The 25,151-nt window shown below is 37.2% G+C and overlaps 1 protein-coding gene across 2 annotated transcripts in view; it reads right to left on the reverse strand.

The window, feature by feature from the left end:
- The window catches only part of SLC49A4 (solute carrier family 49 member 4), a 70,309-nt gene that overhangs the window by 30,387 nt on the left and 14,771 nt on the right, over positions 1-25,151 (reverse strand). For both annotated transcript variants that reach the window (XM_019652671.1, XM_019652679.1), the window contains exons 3-4: positions 12,168-12,433; positions 6,554-6,683 (exon numbers count right to left, since the gene is read on the reverse strand). In XM_019652671.1, the coding sequence (XP_019508216.1) occupies positions 6,554-6,683; positions 12,168-12,433 (396 nt within the window). The remainder of the gene's footprint in view (positions 1-6,553; positions 6,684-12,167; positions 12,434-25,151) is intronic.

The raw sequence follows: 25,151 nt of genomic DNA on the forward strand, positions 1-25,151 counted from the left end.
GGAGTGATCCTTGTGATGATGGAAAGGTTCTGTATTTTGACTGTATCCATGTCCATATCCTGGTTCTGACATTACGCTATAGTTTTAAAAGATGTGATCATTGGGGGAAGCTGCGTTAAGAGTCAATGTCATCTCTCTGGATTATTTCTTGTATCTGCATGTGAATCTACAATTATCTCACAATAATAAGTTTGATTTTGGCCGGCCGAGTGGCGCGATGGTTAAGAACTGGCTTGGGACGCCAGAGGGCCCCGGTTCGGATCCCACATATGAGGGCCAGTGACACTGCCCTCTACAGCTAAGATGCTGAACAACAGCTCAACCTGGAGCTGGGCTGCCTTGAGTGGCTGGCGACGGCGTAGGCTGCAGCCTCTGCTGCAGTGGGTTGCCATGGGCTACTGTATGTAGCCAGCAGCCGCAGTGAGCGGCCAGCGACTGATCTGCCTCGCCCGGGAAGAGCGCAATGATGGTGCCAACTTGGGCCAGTGAAGCAACGTCCTCCACAACTAGACTGAAGAACAAAACAACAGCAACTTGTCTGTTCCCCTTCCCCCAATTCCCCAGCACTGTTCCCATCCCCCCAATATCCCAATTAAAAAAAAAAAGTTAGATTTAAAAAAATGTAATTAAAAGTAGGTATCATTCACAATAGCTTTAAAAAGTTTTAAACTATAAAGTATCTAGGAATAAACCAGGAAGGACCAAACCTCTATGGGGGGAAATAAAAAGAAGCAAGTCTTAATCTAATTAAGAGAACAAAAGATGATCTAAATAAATAGATGGAGAGACAGTCCATGTTGTAAATTCACTTCAAATTAATCTATAAATTCAGTGCAATCACAATTAAAATTCCAGTTGTTTTTTTTTCAAGAGCTATACTCTAAAGTTTATATGGAAGAATAAAAGTCCTTGGAAAGCAAAGTCATCCTTAAAAAAATATGAAAAAGGAGGTCTTTGTCCTATCAGATATTAAGCCAAACTGCATAGCTAAAGTAATAAAAATACTTTGAACAAAGAGAATAATGGAGGAAAATAGACAGTTAAGATACAGAAATTCAATATACAAGAAAGGTGGCATTACAAATGAATTGTTTAGCAAATGGTACTAGTTCATTTCATGGAGAAAAAAATAAAAACAAATCTGCATCACTAGTTAACACCACATACTAATGGAAATTCTAGGTAGGCTGAAAACCTAAATGAGAAAGATAAAACCAGAAAGTTGATAACTAAGGAATTCATGGACAAAATTAGCAGGCAGAATGGGACTATATATTTGAATTTTTAAAATTTTAAATCAACAAGGAATTTATACCTAGGATATGTAAATCATTAAGAAAATGATAGAAACCACTCTTAAGAAATGGGCAGAAACTATGAAGAGGAATTTATAGTAGGTAAAACCAAAAGGCAAACAATCACATAATGAGAGTTGCAAATTTATTAATAACCAGGAAATGCAAACTAAAAGATATATTAGTTTATACCTATTAGACTAGCAAAAATTAGAAAGATGGATAATACCAAGTTTGGGTGGGCCTATAGGGAAATGGGCACTGCTGATGGAAGTATAGATAAGTGCAGGCATTTTTGAGAGCAATCTGGCAACACTTGGCAAATTAAGCTTACCGTATCTTATGACCCAGCAATCCTGTTGTGGTGTCTATTTTCCAAAGAAATTCTGAGGACTACTATGATGCATGAGGACTATGATGCATGAGGATGTCACTGAAGTAGTATTTGTGGTGACAATGAATTGACAATGTGGTTTCACAGTGAGAGTGGGGAGATAAAATGTGATGGAGTACAAAGAACTAGTTGTTGTTGCATCTTGAAAACGGGGTGCTCATATCACAAAAGGAGAGTTATCTAGATACGACAGGCCTCCAGGTGGAAGAAAGAGCATCACTTAAGTAGTCGTGCAAAACCAAAGCCAAAGCAAAAACAAACACCTGAATCGGAACATACGAGTAGCCCTGGATAATAACTTACGGGATATATAAAGGGCAGAAAAATATGGCAAACTATACCACAAGGAGGCAGTCAACAAAATCTAGACCTTGGGGACAAAAGAGATGGCTCCTTGACAAATAAATTACAAGGGAAAAAGAGAGGGTTGGAAAGGAAACCTATAGATTGTAATGGATTTGAGCCAATTGGAATGCATAGAGACAATCTGGATTTTCATTCAAACTACTTGTTAAAAAAACATTTATTAGGGGCTGGCCGAGTGGCGCGATGGTTAAGAACTGGCTTGGGACGTCAGAGTGCCCCGGTTCGGATCCCACATGAGGGCCAGTGACACTGCCCTCTACAGCTAAGATGCTGAACAACAGCTCAACCTGGAGCTGGGCTGCTGAGAGTCGCCGGCAACGGAGTAGGCTGCCGCCCCTGCTGCAGTGGGCTGCCATGGGCTACCGTGTGTAGCCGGCGGCCAGTGTGAGGGCCAGCAGCCGCAGTGAGCAGTCGTCCAGAAGCCCGTGACTGATGTGCCTTGCCTGGGAAGAGTGCAATGATGGTGCCAACTTGGGCCAGTGAAGCAACGTTCTCCATCCATGACTAGACTGAAGAACAAAAGGACAGCAACTTGTCTGTTCCCCTTCCCCCAATTCCCCAGCGCTGTCCCCATCCCCCCAATTCCCCAATAAAAAATAAAAAAAATAAAAAAAAATAAAAACAAAACAAAACATTTATGACATTTATGAGACAATTGGAAATTGAAACACTGATTTGCTATTAGCAAACTATTGTTAAAAAGGTTTCAGGTGTGATAATTGTACTATATTTATGTTAAAAACATAGGGATTCTTTAATATATATTATTCATATTGAAGTATTTATGGATGAAATCATTTGTCATCCGGGATTTGCTTCATGATACAGGAAGGGGGCAGTGGGTAAAGTAGAGATGAAACAATATTAGCTATAAATAGGCAATTGTTAATATTGGATTGTGGGGATTTGAAGGTTATACTATTCTAACTTTGCATATTTCTATAAATTTCCAAAATGAAAAGTTATAAAAAACCAGTGTTTAGCAAAAAACGTTCAAACAGAATGAGATACATAATGTGCCATCGTTTAGATAAATTAAACATAGATGCATACAAAACACATATTGCAAAAGCACACAGACAGATATACATTAAATGCATTTGAGAAGTGGCCTGGGTAGAGGAATGGGAGTGAGAAATATAAAAAAATGAACGACTGAATAAATAAATAAATGTGTTCATGTGTCCTAAGTAAGGAACATGTTCAACTCAACTCTCCCCTCTTAAAGTTTAAAAAGCAAAAACAATGACCACTATCATCAAACATTACACCAATATATAAAGGGAGAGAGATGTTTACATTAGGTTTTACACAGGGTAAACACATGTAAGAGATGGGAATCATGTGAATAGTAAATAAATAATTGTGGTGGAAACTTTGGCACATAACCATTGATGTTTTTCTCCCAGATAATGGAATTAGAATCTAGAAAAGCAGTTATTCCAATTGATCCAGGAAGTTATGATTTCAGAGGTTCTTTGAAGGACCAGAGAAGATTACATTGGGAGATTAGGGGAACCTGGCATGGCAGGCCCAAAGAACTCCCCTGGCCAGCCCAAAGGTAAAAGCAAGCAATCTTGCAGAGTAAACAGATGAATATGAGAAGAGGCAAAGGAATGCTAGGCATTATCTATTTCTATCTAATCTCTGGCTTGGCATAAAGAAAAACTTAAATAACATTTAAAAAAAAACCTATTTTAACTGTCATCTTATAAATGTGTGCCACTGATAATAATTCAGTTTGACTAATACTTTTTCTTTGCCTATTATGTAGAAGGCAATGTACCAGATGCTGTAAAGGTGTGGTTTTCAAAAACTTTTTACTATACTCCAGAGTAAGAAATGTATTTTTAGGGCTGGCCGAGTGGCGCCTTGGTTAAGAGCTGGCTTGGGACGCCAGAGGACCCCTGTTCGGATCCCACATATGAGGGCCAGTGACACTGCCCTCTACAGCTAAGATGCTGAACAACAGCTCAACCTGGAGCTGGGCTGCTGTGAGTCGCTGGCGACAGCGTAGGCTGCAGCCCCTGTGGCAGTGGGTTGCCATGGGCTACCGTGTGTAGCCAGCAGCCAGCTTGAGCGGCCAGCAGCCGGAGTGAACAGAAGCCGGTGACTGATCTGCCTCGCCCAGGAAGAGCGCAATGATGGTGCCAACTTGGGCCAGTGAAGCAACGTCCTCCACAACTAGACTGAAGAACAAAAGGACAGCAACTTGTCTGTTCCCCTTCCCCCAATTCCCCAGTGCTGTTTCTATCCCCCAATTTCCCAATAAAAATCTTAAAAAATATATATATATATATATATATTTATTTTGTGAGCTACCCATACATACATATAGACTGAAACGAAAGTCTGACAAAAAATATGCATCATTACTACAAGTGATGCAGTAATGTTTTCTATTCTATTTCATTCCATTCTATGTTGTGCTTTTTTTTAAAAAGTGGTCAAACTACTAAATTAGCTGGGTGAGAACCAAAGTTTGAAAATAATGTTACATAGTTATGCTAACATGGTAGCCACTAGCCAGATGTGGCTCTTGAACATTTGAAATGTGACTAGTGCAACTGAAGAACTAATTTTTAATTTTATTTCATTTTAATTAATTGAAATAAAAAATTAAAAACAGAAGCAGTGAAAAGTACTTTTCCATTAAATACAACTTAATTTTTTCAGTAGAGCTGTAATTTACTTTAACTGCTGCTCTGGGTAAGATATTAAGAGTGTCACGTTGTAGCATGTGTTGTTTCTAGTATTATAAACTGCCACTGGTCTTCTTGGTGTCAGTGAAGTCAATTCCAAATATTTCTTTTTTTTACATAATGATATAACATTGTAATTTGTTTATTTGAATATTTTATGGAGAAGAAATAAGAGACTGGGAGAAAGTATGCTGCAAATTTCATAATGAATGGCAACTACAATTTGCTGTACATAGCGAAATGATGTCCTTTGTGTAAAAAAAAATTAATATAATTAAGTGATGTTCAACAAATACATGGTGAACTTTATAAGAAGTTTCTTCTCAACAGCAAAAAAAAAAAAAATCAAGAAAATTAATTGCCTAAAATCAGAGAATTAAATGTCCAACAAACATTTTTAAACAATTTTTAACAGATTCGAGCTTATAACTTCAGCTGGCTATAAAACAGTTTGAGTTCCTGCACAAACACAAAACCATTTTTGGATGGAGACATGGTAAAAGTAATTATTTCAATTATGGAAATTTTTTAAAACATTATGAAAAAAAATGTGTTCTACAGAAGTGAAGACAAAAATCTCCAATTAAGGCCCAAACAACTGTCTGTAGAATATAAGACCTTTCAAATAATATCAGAGATGTGCTGATACAAAATTTGAAAAGTTGCAGGTACTTATTTTTAATTTTAGATAAATAGTGAAATATGGGAGACACTGCCCAATTGTTAACTTGATGAAATTTAAATGCAGACCAAGTATTTCTAATGAAAATTTAGCATCTGACTTGTGATATAAGTGTAAATTACACACTGGATTTTAAAGAGTTTGTATGAATAAAATAATGTAAAATATCTCATTAATAATTTTGAATTTGGATTACATGTTAAAATAGTATTTTAGATATACTGGATTAAATAAAATATGGTATTAAAATTAATTTTACCTGTTTCTTTTTACTTTTTTTAATGAAGCTACTAGAAAATTAAAAATTACCTATTATGTGTCTCATACTATATTCCTATTAGACAATATTACTACATGGGACACAAAAACACACTTCTTGACCACAGGAACTTACCATCTGGTAGGAGAGGAAGACTGGGAAAGAACCAATTAGAGAGAGTTGCTAATGAATCACTAAAAACTCATCACAACTAATTGGGGAAAAAATTCAAAGGATAAGTTATAGTGGCCCAGTTGCAAAACATAATTAGCAGTAATGGTCTATATATCCAAAGAATTGAATTCAGTACTGGACATTTGAGCCTTCAAGGGCAGAATTTAATCTAATTACATTTAAGTTATACCAATAAAATAGAGTATTGTTTCTCAAAGTATGATCCCACTGGAAGTATGTAAATAAACATTCATTTTATTCACTTTGTATTGACTACACTTATTTTAATGTGTATAAAGAAATACAAAATGAATAAAAAGAATTTACATATTAGAAAAAATATAATAAACACATATAACCCCTGATTTCACAGATACTATGTGATATGTTTCCTTAAAAATAAAACTAAGTAAAAGATTTGATTTTAAAAATACTAAGTAAATAATAGTATAGGTGGTATGTAGAGAAGACAAAAATGATAGGGGTTTTTGTTTTGTATGATTTTTAAGATAGATTTCTGATAAGGAGTCCTTCTAAAGTATTTAATCAGTATTTTATCAATTATTTACAATCTGATTAATAGGTTGCTGAAAAATTACTATCTTAAATTATCTTAAATAAATGTGGGATTACCTTGAAGGTGCTAGTCAGAACACTCAGTGTGGTCCTAAGTACACTTACCTTAATAACCTACAAAAGCTCCGCCGATAACTCAGCCGCTGGCTAGCTGCAGCAACGCTGGGAGGAAGAGGAGGCCGGGGAGGGAAATAAGCTAGAGTTGCAGAAAATAGTAAGCAGACAAGTCCAAATTCTGAAGGAAAAAAGAAAGTAAAATGTTAACCAGGCAACACAAAAAGCTCAATATTTCAAGTATTACTTACTTAACACGTATTTATTGAGCATCAAATAAGCTCCAGGCATAGGTAGACAAGCAAAATACAGTACCTAGCCAAAATAGCTCAGTCTTGTAAGAAAGATGGATATGTAAAGATAAAATTTCAGCAGGCCATCGGTAACAAATGATACTATGGGCAAAGATGTATGGTGTGCTATGGTCGGCTACGTAGACAAAAAGATGGAGGCAGTAAACAAGTGTTACTCTACGGAGAAAATACATTAAAAACCAACAGTACTGAACTATAAGAGATTTTGAAACAGGTATAGGATGATTGTCTAATAAGCATGGTCCTCAGACACCAAGAATTTGATTGAGAAAACTGGTAAGAACAGGACTGGAAGAGGTTTGATCGATGATACAATATTCTGATGTATAGTGCAGGGCAGGCTCAATTTATAGACTATACGGGAAATTTGAACAGAAAAGGAAAGTACCCAAAATAAGAAACCAAGAGACAGAGCAAAATTTATAAACACAAGATTAATTAATGTAGAATGTTAAACAATCAGAACTAAAATGAATATCCAAATAGTCTGAGTTTGGCACCAAAGAAGGGAATGTTCCTAGCAGTCCCAGTCATTCCCTCTAGAGTTCTGACACCTTGAAGTCCCAGTGTTTGGAAACTGCCCTATTTAGTAGAAAAGTCAGGAAGTCTTGAAGTATACCGTATTTCCCCATGTATAAGATGCCCCCATGTATAAGACACACCTTAATTTTGGGGCCTGAAATTTGAAAAAAACGTATTACATAAAGTTATTGAACTCAAGTTTTATTCATCATAAAATTCATACAACTCCGCGTCGCTTGCGGGAAATGCAAGTAAAAAAAACCTACAACCACTGTATAAGATGCACCCAGTTTTTAGACCCCAAGTTTTTCGAAAAAGGGTGCATCTGATACATGGGGAAATATAGTAAATCTGCCTATGCCATTAATTAACTTGGAACTTGAATGAATCCTTACTCTTTCTGTACCAATAAAGGGATTGGACTAGGTTTCTAGAGGTCCTTTCAATAGGATAATTCTAATTCTAGGGCTGTATTCCTACAAGACACTTAACTACATATAATGCCTATCTTTGTCAATCTGAAGAGTAACAAAAAGTTAATTGTTTTAATTTACAGTTTTTTTAATTACTAATAACAATGCGCAACTTCCTAATGCTTACTGGTCGTTTGTATTTCTTCTTCTGTGATTGCCTTGTTCATATTCTTTTCCCATTTTTCTACTGGCATTTTTGTAAACAGCTTGACATATAATTCACATAATATACAATTCACACATTTAAAGGGCAGAATTCAACGGTTTTTAGTATATTCACAGGGTTGTGCAACCATCACAACAATCAATTTTAGAACTTTTTCATCATCCCAGAAATAAACTCTGTATCTATTACCCCCACAAATCTCCAAGCCGTAGGTTACTATGAATCTAGTTTCAGTATTTATGGGTTTGAGTATTATAGACATTTCTTATAAATGGAATCATATAACATGTGATCTTTTGTGATGGGCGTTTTCACTTGGCATAATGTTTTCAGGGTTCATCCATATTGGAGTATATATCAGTACATCATTCTTTTTTTTCCAAATAATATTCCACTGAATGGATATATTTTTTAATCTACTTAGTTGACATTTGGACTGTTTCTACTTTTAGGCTATTATGAATAATGCTAAGATGAACATTCATATACAATTTTTTGCATGAATGTATGTTTTCATCTCACTTGGGGATGTATCTAGAAATGAAATTGCTGGGTTATATGGTAATTTATGTTTAACATTTTGAGGAACTGTCAAACTATTTCCAAAGTGGTATTTTATATTCCTACCAGTAATGTGTAAGGGTTCTAATGTATAATTTCTGGGGTTTTTTTTAAGGTTTTTATTGGGGGATTGGGGGAGGTAAACAGCATTGGGGAATTGGGAATGTTGCTGTCCTTTTGTTCTTCAGTCTAGTTGTGGAGGATGTCGCTTCACTGGCCCATGTTGGTATTGTGATCATTGTGCTCTTCCTGAATGAGGCAGATAGCTCGCTGGCCATTGGACGGCCGCTCACGGTGGCTCATAAAAGCTCACGAAAGCTCACACTCGCTGCCGGCCAGCTCCACTGCAGCCTACGCCGTCGCCAGTGACTCACAGCAGCTCAGCTCCAGGTTGAGCTGTTTTTCACCATCTTAGCTGTAAAGGGTGCAGGATCACTGGCCTTCATGTGAGATCCTAACCGGAGCCCTGCTGCTCAGAGCTGGCGTCCCAAGCCAACTCCTAACCAACGCGCCACTCTGCTGGCCCATTTCTCTGCTTTCTTTTTTTTTTTTTTTTTTAAGCTGAGCCATCCTGCCCCCTGTTGGCAGCTCAGCGGCAGCTCAGCTCAGGCCAGGAATTGAACTGCTGTTGCTAAGAGCTCAAACTCTTTTTTTTTTTTTCCAAAGATTTTTATTGGGGAATTGGGGGATGGGAACAGAGCTGGGGAATTGGGGGAATAGACAAGTTGCTGTCCTTTTTGTGTGTGTGTGTGTGTGTGTTCTTCAGTCTAGTGGTGGAGGACGTTGCTTCACTGGCCCAAGTTTGCACCATCATTGCACTCTTCCCGGGCGAGGCAGATCAATCGCCGGCTCCTGGACAGCAGCTCACTGAGGCTGCTGGCCGCTCACGCTGGCTGCCGGCCACACACGGTAGCCCATGGCCACCCACTGCAGCAGGGGCTGCAGCCTACGTCGCCGGCGACTCACAGCAGCCAAGCTCCAGGTTGAGCTGTTGTTCAGCGTCTTAGCTGTAGAGGGCAGTGTCAATGGCCCTCATATGTGGGATCCGAACTGGGGCCCTCTGGCGTCCCAAGCCAGCTCTTAACCATCTCACCACCTGGCCGGCCCTTGCTTTCTTGACAACACTTATTTCCCATTTTATTGATTATAGCCATCCTTCTGGGTATGAAGTTTATTACATCATGGTTTTGATTTGCATTTCCCTAATGACTAATGACAGTGAGCATCTTTTCATATATTACTGGCCGTTTGTATATCTTCTTTGGATAAATGTCTATTCAGTCCTTTGCATATTTTTAAATTGGGTTATTTTTCTTTTTGTTGTTCAATTATAAGAGTTTTAAAAAAATATGTTCTGAATGAAACTCCCTTATCAGATATATGATTTGCAATTATATTCTCCCATTCTGTGGGTTGTCTTTTCACTTTGTTGATGGTGTACTTTGATGCACAAATGTGTTTAATTTTCATACTACCCAATTTGCCTAATTTTTCTTTTGTTATTTGCGCTTTTGGTGTCCTTTATAAAAAGGCTTTGCCCAACCCAAGGTCATGAAAATTTACTCCTACGTTTTCTTCTGAAGTTTATAGTTTTAGCTCTCACATTTAGGTTTATAATCCATTTTGAGTTAATTTTTGTGTATGGTATAAGGAAGGGGTTCAAATTTATTCTTTTGCATATGAATATCCAGTTATTCCAGTACCTTTTGTTGAACAGATTATTTTTTCCCCAGTGAATTGCCTTGGCACCCTTGTGAAAAGTCAATTGACCATAAATGTAACAGATTATTTTTTGGAATCTAACTTCTCCATTGATTTATATGTCTGTTCTGATGCCAGTACCATGCTGTTTTGATTAGTGTAGTTTTACAGTAAGTTTTGAAAGTGGGAAGTGTGAGTTTTCCAACTCTATTCTTTTTCAAGATTGTTTTGGCTATTTGGGTCCCTTGCATTTCCATATATATTTTAGGATCAGCTTGTCAATTTCTGCAACAAAGGCAGCTGAATATTAATTGAGATTACACTGAATTTGTAGATAAATTTGGGGAATATTCATCTTCACAATATTAAATTTTCCAACACATGAACATGGAAGATTTTCCATTTCTTTAGGTCTTTTTAAATTTCTTTCAACAGTGTTTCATAGTCTTCAGATTTTTATACTTATTTTGTTAAATTTATTCCTAAATATTTTATTCTTTTTTGAGGCTACTGTAAATTGTATTATTTTCCTAATTTCATGTTCAGATTGCTCATTGCTAATGTATAGAAATATAATTGATTTTTATATGTTAATCTTGCATCCTAAAATTTGTTATTTTTAGAATAAACTTCAGGTAACTCTACTTGGCCTCCAAAATCTGGGTTAAGTGCTCCTCCTCTGAGCTGTCAGAGCAATTGTAGGCCTTTGGTTATAGCACTTACCACCCTGTTTTACAACTGTTTGTTTACCTGTCTGTATCCTTTGGGACACTGTAAGTTCTGTGAGGGCAGGAACCATGTTTATCTCAGTGCCTAGCACAGTGACAGATACATAGGAGCTCAAAATAGATTTGTTAAATTAATAAGTGAATAAATGAATACAAAGTTCATTATATAATCTGATCCCTTATCTTTCCAACCTCATTTTCTGCCATATGCTACCTACGCCCAAACACACATATTTACACTACTCTAGCCATACCAAATTATGTGCAGCTCCCTGTATACACTGAGCTCTCTCATACCTTCTCTGTCTTTGCAGTTGCTGTTCCTTCTATACAGAATACCCTAACTCACCTGAACATTTGGTGAACTCCTAATGAAATCCTTAATTTTGTTCAATTACCACATTCTTGGTAAAACCTTTCCTGACTCCTCAACTTTTCTCCAAACCCAGGCCAGTTAGGTCTTCCAAGCTCTGTATATGTCTATTTGTATTATAATTATTTCATCAGTGATCTTACCAATTCCCAGTGCTTAGCACAGTGCTTGGTATACAGTAAACACTTATAAAAAAGGTTTTCTGAATACAGAAGGAAATAACAAACAATCATATGGGGAGACAGAACATATTTAAGAAAATTTGTAGGAAACTAATTAAGAGCGGACTAGGGTTTGGCTCTAGAAATAAAGAGAAAGGATCAAAGAGAATGTCTGGGAAAGATCACTATCCCTTGTTAGTGGACTAAACATACAGAGAGTAGAAAAATGAAGATAACAATACACCTAGGTTTATTAGGTTAGAGAACATGGCCAGTAAAGGGGAAATTGCAAGCAAGAAAACAAGCTTAACACCCACCAACAGCTGCTTAACTACTGTTTATCGTTGATCACGTTTAATTTTATATACTGATAAGATATCTAGAAAAGACACTGAACAATGTGTGACACAGCACTTAATTGTAAATGGATGGGAAAAGTAAAGAAATAACCTTCCATGTAGCACATTTGAAACATAATAACTTCCTAGAAAAGGTAAGTTTCAAGTAGGCTTCTCCATATTAAATGACAAGAAAAGCACATATATGCATATGTTTATATTAGTCCTCTTATATTTCGTAAGATGTGACCTGGAATACAAAAAGCAGAGTGAAGATGACTAGGATGAAAGACGAAGTGTGACAGGAAGAAAATAAACTTCAAAATACCTGCATATAATACAGTCTCTATGCGATCTTTAATGTTGGCCCTGCTATTCTCTGAAGCAAGAAGAGGTGACGTCCCATTGGGAGCTGGAACAAGAAGTGGTCCGACTAAGAACGCACATGCTCCACCAAGGTAACTGAGCATCGATGCAATAGCTGTGGCAGTCGCCCGTTCATCTGCAGAAAACCATGTCGTGGAGAGGAACGGAGCTGCGTTCATTACGGTTGGACCTGCTAGTCCATTTAACATCTGTCCTCCATGGATTAGTCTGGAATCAAACAAATTAAACAAATTAAGAGGCTGTGAGGTAGGTGAAGCATTTTCCAGACGAAAAGATATTAGCCAAATAGCAGTTAACTAGGGCAATAAGAATACATACCTATAAATAATGGGCCATACTTGAAGGGTAATGTATGTTGACTCTCTGTAAGGGAGATCAAATACAGTAATACCTACCCCCTACTCATTTCATAAGTAGTTATTGAAGCCTCTGATTTGTGCCACATACCAAACTAAACGCTTCCAAATAACCTTATTTCATTTGTTATCACAACACTATGTGGAACCTATTATTATCCCCACCTATTGAGATGGGAAAGTCTTGGCTAAGAAAGATTAAGAAATTTGCCCAAGTGCTAACAGCAAAAATGAGATTTAGACCCACGTCTGACTCCAAAATCCATATCCTATGAGATTGCTACTCATAAAGAGACCTAGTAATTGCCACCAGCCCTACAAATAACATAGTTGAGTTCAATATGTCATGCCTACTTTGTGCCAAGAATGGAAATATAAAAAAAGAAAATAGTCATTATGGTATCTTCTAATAGAAAAGGAACTGGTCAAAGAATCAGAGGACATGGTCTGTAACTAACTATCTTTGTGGGATTCCATTTCTTTTCCTGTAAAATGAGCTTAAATTCAATAAGCATGTACTGAACATCTACTGGTTAGGTTAAGGTATCTTTTCTCAGTATTTTACTTAGTGCTTTATCCTGTTTCATACTGACCAAACGCTTTCCCCACATTTCTTCCTCCACCCCTAACATATTCACATTCATGAGTAGCCTTGAAAAAGCCAGAAGCCCAAAAAGCACACACAAGAAAGGGTGGTGAGTCCACCTCTTCTGCCTTGGACGTAGAGGAAGGGGCAGGGACAGTATATGTGACTTATGTGATGCTCACTAGATTTTTGTTTGTTTGTTTGTTTTGCTTTTTAATCACCAGGTGGGTGTCAAATCCTCTTTTTAAACAATTGCCACCCCAAGGTACTTAGAAAAAGTTTCTTGAATGCAGGAGGAAGTAATAAACAGGCATATGAGAAAGAGGTAGGTAGGGCCCCAATATAGAAGCATAAGTGAGTGGGAAGTGAAATATGGGAATTAGGTCTGCTCCCATCCTTGCAATGTTGGAAAAATTATTTGAAGGCAAAAATCACTCCAAGTGTCATTACTAAATAAAGAAAAGTAATGACGTTTTAAAATGTTGTGTGAGAGAACTATTTTCTAGATGACAAAAACAATTTAAACTGTTTATAAACCAAATGTCTCCTTCAAAAGCTAGTGAATCCCAAGCTGTCACAGCAATTTCATCACAGAAATAGTTTTGAAACAATGTCATTAAGTGGCTTTAATCATGACTCTCTTAATCTTGACTCACATGGCACAATAACCAGACAATACATGATAGCTCATAAAGATAACTGCGTTGATATTTAATACTTTTGATGAGGAGTTCCTGAAAGACTCATCTAGAGGCAGAAGGGTTGGAATGAGTACATTTTATTATGCCTAAAAATGTTAAGAGTAGGAGGAGAGCATGGAAGAAACAACCTATCAACAAAACAAAACAAAGCAAAAAACTTGATGAAACAGTACAAATCCTCAGAGTTAAGGTGTAAAACTCAAATTATTGCCATGGCTTAACTCTTTGTTGCTCCTCTGTGGAATTACAAGTAGACTATTTTCCAAGTGGCAAACATAAAAGAGTCATAGAACATGCGAGCTTGTAATAATGTAAGGACCATCCAAGTCCAGTTTACTTAATTCTCAGAGCAAAGTATTTCTCACTACAACGTGATACATATGCTAAAGCAGAATCCAAAGCAGGTATGATACTAGGGACAGTTCTAAGTCTACAAGGTCACTGAATTAGGGGGGCCAACCTAGAATATATGCATTATCACTATGAATAATCATCTCAGGAATTGAAACATGCTGATTTGGTATTTTTAAATTACTCTAATTTAAATAATTATGTGATTTTTGCATTAAAAGCCATCATACACAAATACACTCCTCACAAATGAGCTCTGTAGAACTGAGACCTACAGGATCTTGGGGTCACCCTCTGAATTCATGGGAAACCTCGCAGCAAAGCCCAGCCCTGTTCTTTCCAGCAGCCTTAAGTTTTCCAGAACTTAGTCACGCTCCTTCTCACACTTGTATCTTAAGAGTCCCTCAGGGCTTCGCAATTGCTTATATAACTAGTTATAAGCACTGTTGTCCCAGTAACCATGACATAACACTAATCTGTATTATCAAGATTTTTATGTTTGCCTGATACTATTCTCTATCATTCACCATTAACTCACCCTATTTTATGAAATTAATGTTTGTGAAAATATATTTAAAAATAAAATTCAGTTTTATATATAAAATCTTGTTTTCCCATTTAATGGTAATGCAAAACTAGAAGTATGTTTTTCTGGAAAACTGCTGGCCATAAGACATAATAAAACCATACAAACATTACAATAAACTCTTTATAATAACAATAAGGGAGATAAAATTATTATAAATTGTTCAATACCATCTGTTACTTAACTCCTTCAATAAACACGGACTGATGGGCTAGATGAGTGGCTCAGTTGGTTAAGAGTTAGCTTAAGAGCGTGAGCTCTGAGCAATAGAGTGGCCAGTTCAATTCCCACATGGGCCAGTGATGTTGCACCTGCGCTGAGCTGCCACTGAGCTGCCAACAGGTGGCAGGATGGTTCAGCTGGTGAGAGCACGTGCTCCTAACAACAAGACTGCCTGTTTGATGGTGGGCTACGCCCTCCTGCAACTAAGACTGAACTCAGCACCTTGAGCTGAGCTGCTGCCCAGATGGCTCAGTGGATAGAGCATGTGCTCTTAACAACAAGGCTGCTGGTTCGACTCCTGCATGGGATGGTGGCTACACCCACCTGCAACTAAGATTGTAATACAGCACCTTGAGCTTAGAGACAACTAAGATTGAAGAACAACAATTTAGCTGGCCCCCCTCCCCAACTCCCCAAAACTGTTCCCACTGTCCCCCTCTCCCAATTCCCCAATTTAAAAAAAAATAAAATAAACATGGACTGAGTATTCATCACTGTGTTTTGAGTAAGCACTGTGATAGGCATAAGCATATAGGAAAATAAAAATAAAAAGCTAAAGCCCTTGTCCTTAAGAATCTCTAAAAGTAGTTGAAGCATCACCACCAGCACCACTGTACCAGGAATGCGAAGAAAAGTAAGGCAGTAATTAGTCCTGTCCCTAATGCTTGTGGGGCCTGTGACAATGGAGGTCCCTGTATGTTCTCCGTCTCCTCTCACCTCTGCTCAGGGGCTTCACATGTATGCCAGGGGACCTGAAGGTCCACCTCCATCCAAGCTCCATCTATCCCCTTCCAAACAGCTGCCCCTGGGGCCCAGGGACTACACGCCAGGGATGCAGTCCACTCTCGGAAGAACAGGCCTGGGAAGGGAGACCATTGCAGGAGTTTCTGGGGTCTTGTGCAGCTAGAAGGTGGTGGGGAGGGCGGGTCCACTTCCTTGACCCTACAGACTTCTCAGCCCATGGGAAACAGCAAAACGGAAGGAAAGCCAGAGTGGGACACTTTCAGGCCTGGACCAGGACAAGGACCCTTTGACAGTATTGGCAACAACAGCAGGGCTACCGAGGACAGCATGGTTTGGAGAACTGTTTCTAGCCATACAACAGTTCCGGATAGAAGAATGACTGGAAATTGGGGGGAGGTGCACCCATAACTGTAAAAATGTTCACTAAGTGGATAAATATAGGTCAGAAGCTAAGGAAAGCGGTGAGCTAAGAGATATATGTTGGGGTTGGGAGACAAATGCTGGAAAATACCAATATTTTTTAAATAGAGGGAAAGGAGTCTAGAAAGATGATTGAAAGGGAGCAATTATAAAGACAGGGCAAAAAAAATAAAAGAGGAAAGACAGCCATCATAGCAACTAAAGAGAGAAAGGCATCAAGAAGATGAGAGTGAGTGGTTGATAGTATCGAATCAAACAAAAAGATCATTTAACTGAAATGGATTCTGCAACAAGAAGGTCGTTCATGATCTGAGTAGAAACAGTTTCAGTAGAAGGTTGAAGATGGAAGTCAGTCATGAGGAAATGGAAATTTCAATTTAGACTATTCATTCTAGTAGTTAGAAACAGATGCCAGAACAAAAATTAGGCGACATAAAAAGAAAGAACACTCAGCTTAAATGAATAGTCTGAACTGAACAAGTCTCTCTGCCTTCACTTGTGGGAAGATAAATGCAACTCGTGATAGTCCTAATGCTTTCTAGGCACTCGTGAAGAAGCTGGCTCTCAGATATTAATAGTTATTGATCTGGGCTGACTGTTAAAACTCACACAAAAAAATAAAAGGGGAGTGAGTCACAATTTTCAGGAAAGTGAAGTAAATCATGTAATTTAATGTCTATTGGCCTGTGTCATCATTACATGCTGCAGTTTTGTTTTGCATGTAACAGTTAAGTCCCTTGTGGGGAAGGACCGTGGCTTCTGAATTCCCCACAGTGATTCACGGAGTGCTAGGGCAGAGCGGCTGCTCTCTGGGAACGCGCGGGCCAATTCAATAGAGGGAAGCGGGGTCACTAAAACACACAACTAATCTGCACTTTAACACTTCAGCTACCTAAACACATATACCACTTCAGTTCCGCTTACAAATTTTAAAGTTTAAATTCAGCAATACAAAAAACAAGGTGATTAACAAATATTCTGGAAATAAAGTTTTTAAAAAAACGACATCGAGGGTGGTAAAAGCAAGGGAAAACTTTAGTACTGTCTCAAGCACGCAGACTTGGGAAGGGCAGGCGGAAATTAGGAGTGTAAAGAGGCAGTTTTGTCTTCTGGGCAATGAATGTAGCAGAGAGGGAGCTCTCTGGAAACTGACTAATCTCAGGGGTCTAACTCTTGCTTCCTCACCTGAAACCTCATGCCTGATGAAGACAGGCGTATGTTCACAGTTAGGGGATTGCAAGTCTGACCTCTGTAGGTCAGGCTGCGACAGACAGATCTGCCAAGGGGCAGGTGTCATGCTCTCCTTCATCCCAGTCTCCTTAATGTCCTCCCTCTCTCCCTTAAAGGTGCACTGTCTCCAGCATCAGCAGAAGTAGATGACAGAGGCTAGGAAGGCGGGCTGCTGCCCACTAGCTCAGCACTGCTGAGGCCTGTGGCAGGCCGGGGGGCACCTAACGAGGCCTCCCCAAGCCCTGTCCCCGCCCTGTGCACCTTCAGCCCCCAATGAGTGCCCCCGCCCACAGAGAGGCTGAGGCCTCAGTGGCACATGGTTCAGCATTGGCGCACAGCTGTAGTTTTTCATATTATTCAATATACTATAGCTTTTCAAACAAATGCCAATAGCTAGAGTTCAAACTGAAGACCTATAGTTCACGTTTTCTAATGTACTTGACATTTCACTTTGTATTTAATGATATTCTGATATCCTAACCTTTTGCTTTCTGACATCCTGGAACAAACACCTATTGTTCTTAAATTATTTTCTACTAAGAATAATATGTTTTAGCAGAGAATTTTTATAGCTGGAAAAGACATCAAGCCTCACCTAGATAACCCACTCTCCTCATTTTACATGAAAATTGCGTTCCAGAAAGGCTAATAACACATTTAAAAAAAATCACACTTATAATTTTATAACTTCCCTTTCTCCAAAAATTATTGGGGGTAGCTCCAAAGTTATAAACCTAGCTAATGGCTAAGCCAGGCCTAGAAAGTAAAATTAGAACTGATTTCGCCAGTCCACAAATCTCGCTCCTCTTCCACATGGTCTCATTCTGAGGGTTCTGTTAGTACTAGTAATAAAAATCATTGATTGTTAAGATAACCCAAGGTTCTCAGATCCAAAGGCATGCTGTAGCTAGCATATTTTTTCTGTGTATAGACCTAGTTTATAAACCTTCAGTTTGTTATGACTAGCATTGGTGATAACATTAGTTGGCTTTTTAGAAACTTGGCAGATACTTCCTCAGCGTAAGTCTAGCATTCTTAACTTAAATTCTATGTATTTTTAATATGAAATAATTTAGAACATGTTAATGATTTGCAAACTTTCTCCCAATTCCTAATTATCCTGCATCAGTCTAAACTCATGTGTTACAGCATTTCCTGGATATTAAAAATGGCATAAGTGCTAGAAATAGTTTTCCTTTATGTAACCCAAGAAAAGATAGGGCAATAAAAAGGGTCAGAGATGTTATGAATTAATTACAGGAAAAAGGAAGTTAGGAAGGGAGAAACAGAGATGACGGTGGAAAGAAAATGAGCCTCCTAAACACTGTTATCATGACTTCAGTTTTTTTTTATGACAATCTATTTCATTTTTGTATCTTTCATAATTTTGGCCAATTATGATTCAATTAACAGTATCTATTAAATATCTACTATAGTCAAGGTACCTGCAGCTAGACACTAAAGGGAATATAAAGATGAGTATTACAGTCTTGGCCCTAAAGAAGCTTATAAAAATAATTTATCAAGTACCAGTTATAGAAAGTACATAAAAAACAGTGAAAGAATATTGGATTAGAGATCAAAAGACTCACTTCTAGTCTCAGCTAAATTTATTATCCATATAATCTTTGGTGAATCATTTATTCTCTTTCTGTTTCAGTTTCTTCAAAGATACTTTATCTATCTTGCAGTTTTTATTAAGGCCAAATGCAGTAATCTCTCGGCAAGACACAGGGGAAAAATGGACTGATCTGAGGGATGTCTATCACCCTGCCACTTTGTCTCATAATGTTCTTCTTGTCTCATAACTTTTATTTTGTACTCTTAGCTTAAAAGTATATATACTCATAGTAGAAAATTGAAAAGATAAGAAAAAAATCCATACATTCAATAATTCAATTAAATAACTCAACCACTACTAATATTTTGATTTTTTTAGTCTTTTTTTCCTTTCAGTTTTTTTCTAATGCATCTCTCAATCAATACATACTTACAGGTAACCACAGATATCATATTGAATATACAGTTGAATGCACTAAATCATTTTAACTTTATAGTCTGTCACAGGCATTTTCTAATTTCATTAAAGATTCTTTATAGCTTATAATCATAATTAATGGTTCCATTAATGTTAATGGCTCCATGAAATCTATCATACAGATGTACAAAAACTCATTTAAGCATTTTCCTAATGCTTGCTACTGGTTTGCTAATATTAATAACGCTGTTGTGACAATCTTCGTATGTAAATATTTGCCACTTCCCATGTTATTTCTTTAAGGTCAATAAATCAAAGATATGAACATTTTAGGCCTCATGAAACCTTCTCCCAAATTCTTGTTCAGAAGGGTTTGTAAAGTAATTTACATTCCCATTAGTAGTGGTTGGCAGGACCTGCCTTACTGACACTATCGCTAAAAAACATATACCCATAAGTAACTTGTACTAGTTTTCCATTGCTCTTATAACAAATTACCACAAACTTAGTAGCTTTAAAATACAAATTTATTATCTTACAGCTCTATAAATCAGAAGTCCAACATGGGTCTCTCTGGGCCAAAATCAAGGTGTTGGCATGGCTATGTGCCTTTCTAGAGGGAAGACACTACAAAACAGTTCTAGAAAGGTTTAAGATTGCCGATCCCTAAAGCAATCCTCAGGTCTCCAAATCAGCAGCAGGCAGAAAGTGAAATGCAAAAGCTCTGCAGACCATGAAGAGCAAGTCCACTAACAGTCACAGGTGTGGCCACTGAGGATAAGGACAAAAAAAAGCCTTCTAGGGGACAAAGCCAAAAGCCACTAGAACAATCGCTCCCGGAGCCACAAAGACCTGACAGAACCCAGAGATTCTGGATGCTGAGTTGGACGCAATAATTGGACAGGACTGGGTTTTCTCCTTTGAGGAGCTTGTTAAAATTGTTAATTCTGGTGATTCATTCCAGAGACTAAATGAGGATTGGAGGGGGCCCAAGGATCTGTAGTTTTAATAAGCAGGTAGTCTGTGGATCATACTTTAAAAAAAATACTGGGGGCCGGCCGAGTGGCTCAGTTGGTTAAGAGCTCGCTCAAGAGTTTGAGCTCTGAGCAACAGCAGTTCGAGTCCAGCCCGAGCTGAGCNGCTCTGAGCAACAGCAGTTCGAGTCCAGCCCGAGCTGAGCAGCCGCTGAGCTGCCAACAGGTAGCAGGATGGCTCAGCTAAAAAAAAAAAAAAATACTGACCGAGGGGGATATGAATCTTTTGTGTTTTACAGAGAAGAGTCTTAGTTCTTAAATCTACCAATTGTTCATTTTTACATTAAAACAGTTATATTTCTGTACTGGGGAAATTTACATATAACCTTGTCTTTCCCTCTCTTAATCTCATTATTGAAGCTCTCATGATTTCACTTAATAAGTGTTCTCAGTCAAAAGGTAATATATACATATAGTAAAAATATTCCCAAGAGTAGGAAAGACTATAAACTAAAGAGTAAATCTCCTTTCCACCCAGACTTCTGGTTCCCCAGGCCTCCTCCCCAGAAACAACCAAAGGTAATGGTTTCTTTCAGAAATAGTCCTTGCCAAATAATGGCATATATATCCCTGCAACTTTTTTCTATGTAGGAAGATATTAAACATAATATGTTATATAATATGTAAACTTTGCCTTTTTATAAAACTCAACAATATATTTTGGAGATTACTCCATATCAGCACTTACAAAACTTTTCCTTCCTTTTCACCGCTGCATACTATTCTACCATATACTTCACCATAACCAGTTCTCTGTTGAAGACATTGGGTTGCATCCAGCCTTATGCTATTATCAGCTGAACAAACATGGTTGTCCTTGCAAACTGGTAGAGCTTTACATGTGAGCTAATTTTTTAGAAGTGCAAATACTGGATTAAAGGACATGAGCATTTTGAAGCTGATAAAACTGCCAAAATGCCCTCCAAATACAGGGATGCCCCAAACTACTCAGATATCAGAGGTACTGTTTTTCCCTATACCTCAGCAACATAGCACATTATCATACGTTTCATCTTTGCCAATAAACATATATCTAATTGCTGTTTTAATTTTCATTTCTTTAATTATGAAGGAAAGTTAAGCATCTTCTTATGTCATTTGTATTTTAATTTCTGTAATTACTTGCTCATATCATACATTTTCCTACTCAGTAGCTATGTTTCTTATTGTTGCAAACATTTGCTAGTTTTTAATTTGTCCTTTGACTTCATTTTATAGTATATTTAATCATGCAGGTGTTCTAAATTTTTATGTAGTCAAATGTTGTAAGCCTTTCTTTTATGGCTTCTGGGATTTGTGTTGTAGTTGGAAGGCATTCTCCATTCTAAGGTTTTCAAAAAACAATCTTATTTTCTAATACTTTTATGGTTCATTTTTTACATTTAAATCTTTGGTTCAACTAAAATTTACTTAAGTGATAAGGCAGAGAGTTAAGGTTCGTCTTCATTTTTCTTTTTCAGATAGATAAGCAGTTGTCACAAAAACATAAACTAAACAATTCATCTTTTCTGGTGAATAATCATTTTAAATGTAATTTTTGCCAGCTGCAAAGCATTTCATAATGGAGTTTATTTCTAGAAAATCTATATTTACTAGATCTATATTATTTAACTATCTAACACACATTAGTAAATGTTATCTATTGTTAATACTAATGAAAATTACACTGAACTGAAAGATAATATGGCATGTGTTATGGAAGTAACTGGATACACTTATGATTGAAAGCAGATATAACTTAACACTAAATTCATCTTTTACAAATTTTCTAATTGTTTACTGGGCATACAATATCACATTTCACACTATAGCTCAATGCCATCTATACTTTTTTTTTTTTTAATGAATTTTATTGGGGAACTGTATGTTTTTCCAGGACCCATCAGCTCCAAGTCAAGTAGTTGTCGTTAATCTAGTTGTGGAAGGCTCAGCTCCTTGGTCCATGTGGGAATCGAACTGACAACCTTGGTATTATGAGCCTGTGTTCTAACCAACTGAGCTAACCGGCTGCCCCTATACTTTTTTTTGGTATGGTTTCTTCCCTATCATAGAAGAAGAAATGCTTTATAGTTCATAACTCTAAGGTCCTTATTCATCTATGATGTTAATGAGACAAAAGTGGCAAAGTAATTTTTCCTGAATTTTCATCGGTGCTGTGCGCATAAAAGAAATAATTAATACTATGCAGACAGAGACAGAGCACCATCAGGAAGGTGGTTAGAGTTGTTCTGATTGAGGGAAAGGCTTGTCAGGAAGCTGCTGTTCTCATGTTTTAAGACTTACAGAAGCTAAGATACAGTAAGCGAAGGGTACAAAGACACTTTCTCAGAGGGCTGGGCAGGAAGCTCAAAACGCTCCAAGTAAAATAGGGCACAAAAATACAAACTGCTAAACGCTTGTTTCAGTGTGGGACAAATGCATATTTGTCTTTAACCCTTTTCCATTGAGTGTCAGATGGAAACTGAAGCTTTAAAGTGGTGATCTATTGAAACTACATCAAAAATACATATTTCAATTGTAGCATTTTAACAGCTGCATATGCACTGTTAATAATACTACTTAAATACTGTATGGACATAAAAAATGGATTCTCATTTCAAGGAGATAATATTCCTACATTCTTTATAGATGAACACACAAAGATTGAAATTCAATTTATACCCTCTTTTTAGGAAAGATTCAATCTCTCTGAACTTTTATTTCTTTCTTCACTTTCCTATCTTTGTTCACATTTCTTCATGACCACTCTTTCTTTTTCGTACCACCTTCTCCGCCAACACAGAGTCAACTCATTGTTATTCCTGGAATTTTATATCTGGAAAGTATATGAAGGGACAGATATAAGACTGGAGACAAGTAATAATATGAATGGCCCAAAACAGAAAAAAAACTAACAAAAACAGTCATTTTAAAACATGTATTATTGAATTTAAGCTTACTGAAATTTGTACTTTAAAAGTTGTGGATACTTAAAAAAAAACCCACCCAAAAAAAACCACTAGATGTTTGAAAAATTAAGACCATCTCAAACATAATAATGACAGGCCTCATTTAAACCTCACCCAGAAGGATAGGAAATGAAGACTAGCTTTCTAGAGAAACCCAAATGATTTTGCTGTCTTCCTTTTCAAATATAAAACACTAGTGCTCTATATTTTCTGGAAAGAAAAGATATTTTGAAAATTTGAAAATGAACAGCATTTATTTTGAAACTGAAAATTTCTCTTTCAAATAAAAGTCAACATCTTGTCCCTTAAATTCACTCCTTCCTCCTCCTGTGTCCCCTATCTCTGTGAATGGAATCAATAATGTCAGTCTCTAGAGCAAAACTTCAATCATCTTGCCTTCAATGTCTTTCTCTCATGTTCTCTACACACCTGTGCTACCCTTTCCATTCTCACAACTTCCCAGGGCAAGGAGTCATTTCAGACTTCTCTCTCTCTTTCTCTCCTTTTTTTAATGAAAAGGTATTTTTATTTATTAAAATTTTTTTTTTCAGTTAGAGTTGACATTCAATTTTCTATTAGTTTCAGGTGTACAGCATAGTGGTTAGACATTCATATAATTTATGCAGTGATCCCCTATTAGTCTAGTACCCACCTGGCACTATACATAGTTGTTGCAACATTATTGACTATATTCCCTATGCTGTACTTTACATCCCAGTGACTATTTTGTAACTACCAATTTGTACTTCTTAATCCCTTTGCCTTTTTCACCCAGCTCTCCAATACCCCTCCCCTCTGGCAATCATCAGTTTGTTCTCTGCATCCATGAGTCTGTTTCTGTTTTGTTTGTTTGTTTATTTTGTTCTTTAGAGTCCACATATAAGTGAGATCATATGGTATTTGTCTTTCTCAGTCTGACTTATTTCACTTAGCATAATGCTCTTTAGGTCCATCCGTGTTGCTGTAAATGGCAAGATTTCATTCTTTTTTTACGTCAGAGTAATATTTCATTGTATATATGTATCACATTTTCTTTATCCAATCACCTATTGATGGGCACTTGGGTTGCTTCCATATCTTGGCTATTGTAAACAATGCTTCAATAAACATAGGGGTGCACATATCTTTTTGAATTAGTGTTTTTGATTTCTTTGGATAAACACCCAGAAGTAGAATTGCTGGGTCATAAGGTAGTTCTACTTACAATTTTTTGAGGAACTTCCAAACTATTTTCCACAGTGGCTGCGCCAATTTGCAATCTCATCAACAATGTACAAGGGTTCCCTTTTCTCTGCATCCTTGCCAACGCTTGTTGTTTGTTGATTTATTAATGATAGCCATTCTGACAGGAGTGAGGCGGTATCTCATGATGGATTTTATTTGCATTTCTCTGATGACTAGCATCTTATTATATGTTTACTGGCCATCTGTATGTCCTCTGGAGAAATGTCTATTCCTGTCCTCTGCCCATTTTTTAATTAAATTGTTTGTTTTGCTTTTTGGTGTTGAGTTGTATGAGTTCTTTATAAATTTTGGATATTAACCCCTTATCAGATGTATCATTGGCGAATATCTTCTCCCATTCAGTAGAGTGTCTCTTCATTTTGTTGGTGGTTTCCTTTTTGTGCAAAAACTTTTTTTTTTTTTTAAGATTTTTATTGGGGAATTGGGGGAATGGGAACAGTGTTGGGGAATTGGGGAAAGGGGAACAGGCAAGTTGCTGTCGTTTTGTTCTTCAATTTAGTTGTGGAGGACATTGCTTCACTGGC

The sequence above is a fragment of the Hipposideros armiger genome, unplaced genomic scaffold (genome assembly GCF_001890085.2).
Source record: "Hipposideros armiger isolate ML-2016 unplaced genomic scaffold, ASM189008v1 scaffold_8, whole genome shotgun sequence".
In the NCBI taxonomy this organism is placed as follows: Eukaryota; Metazoa; Chordata; class Mammalia; order Chiroptera; family Hipposideridae; genus Hipposideros; species Hipposideros armiger.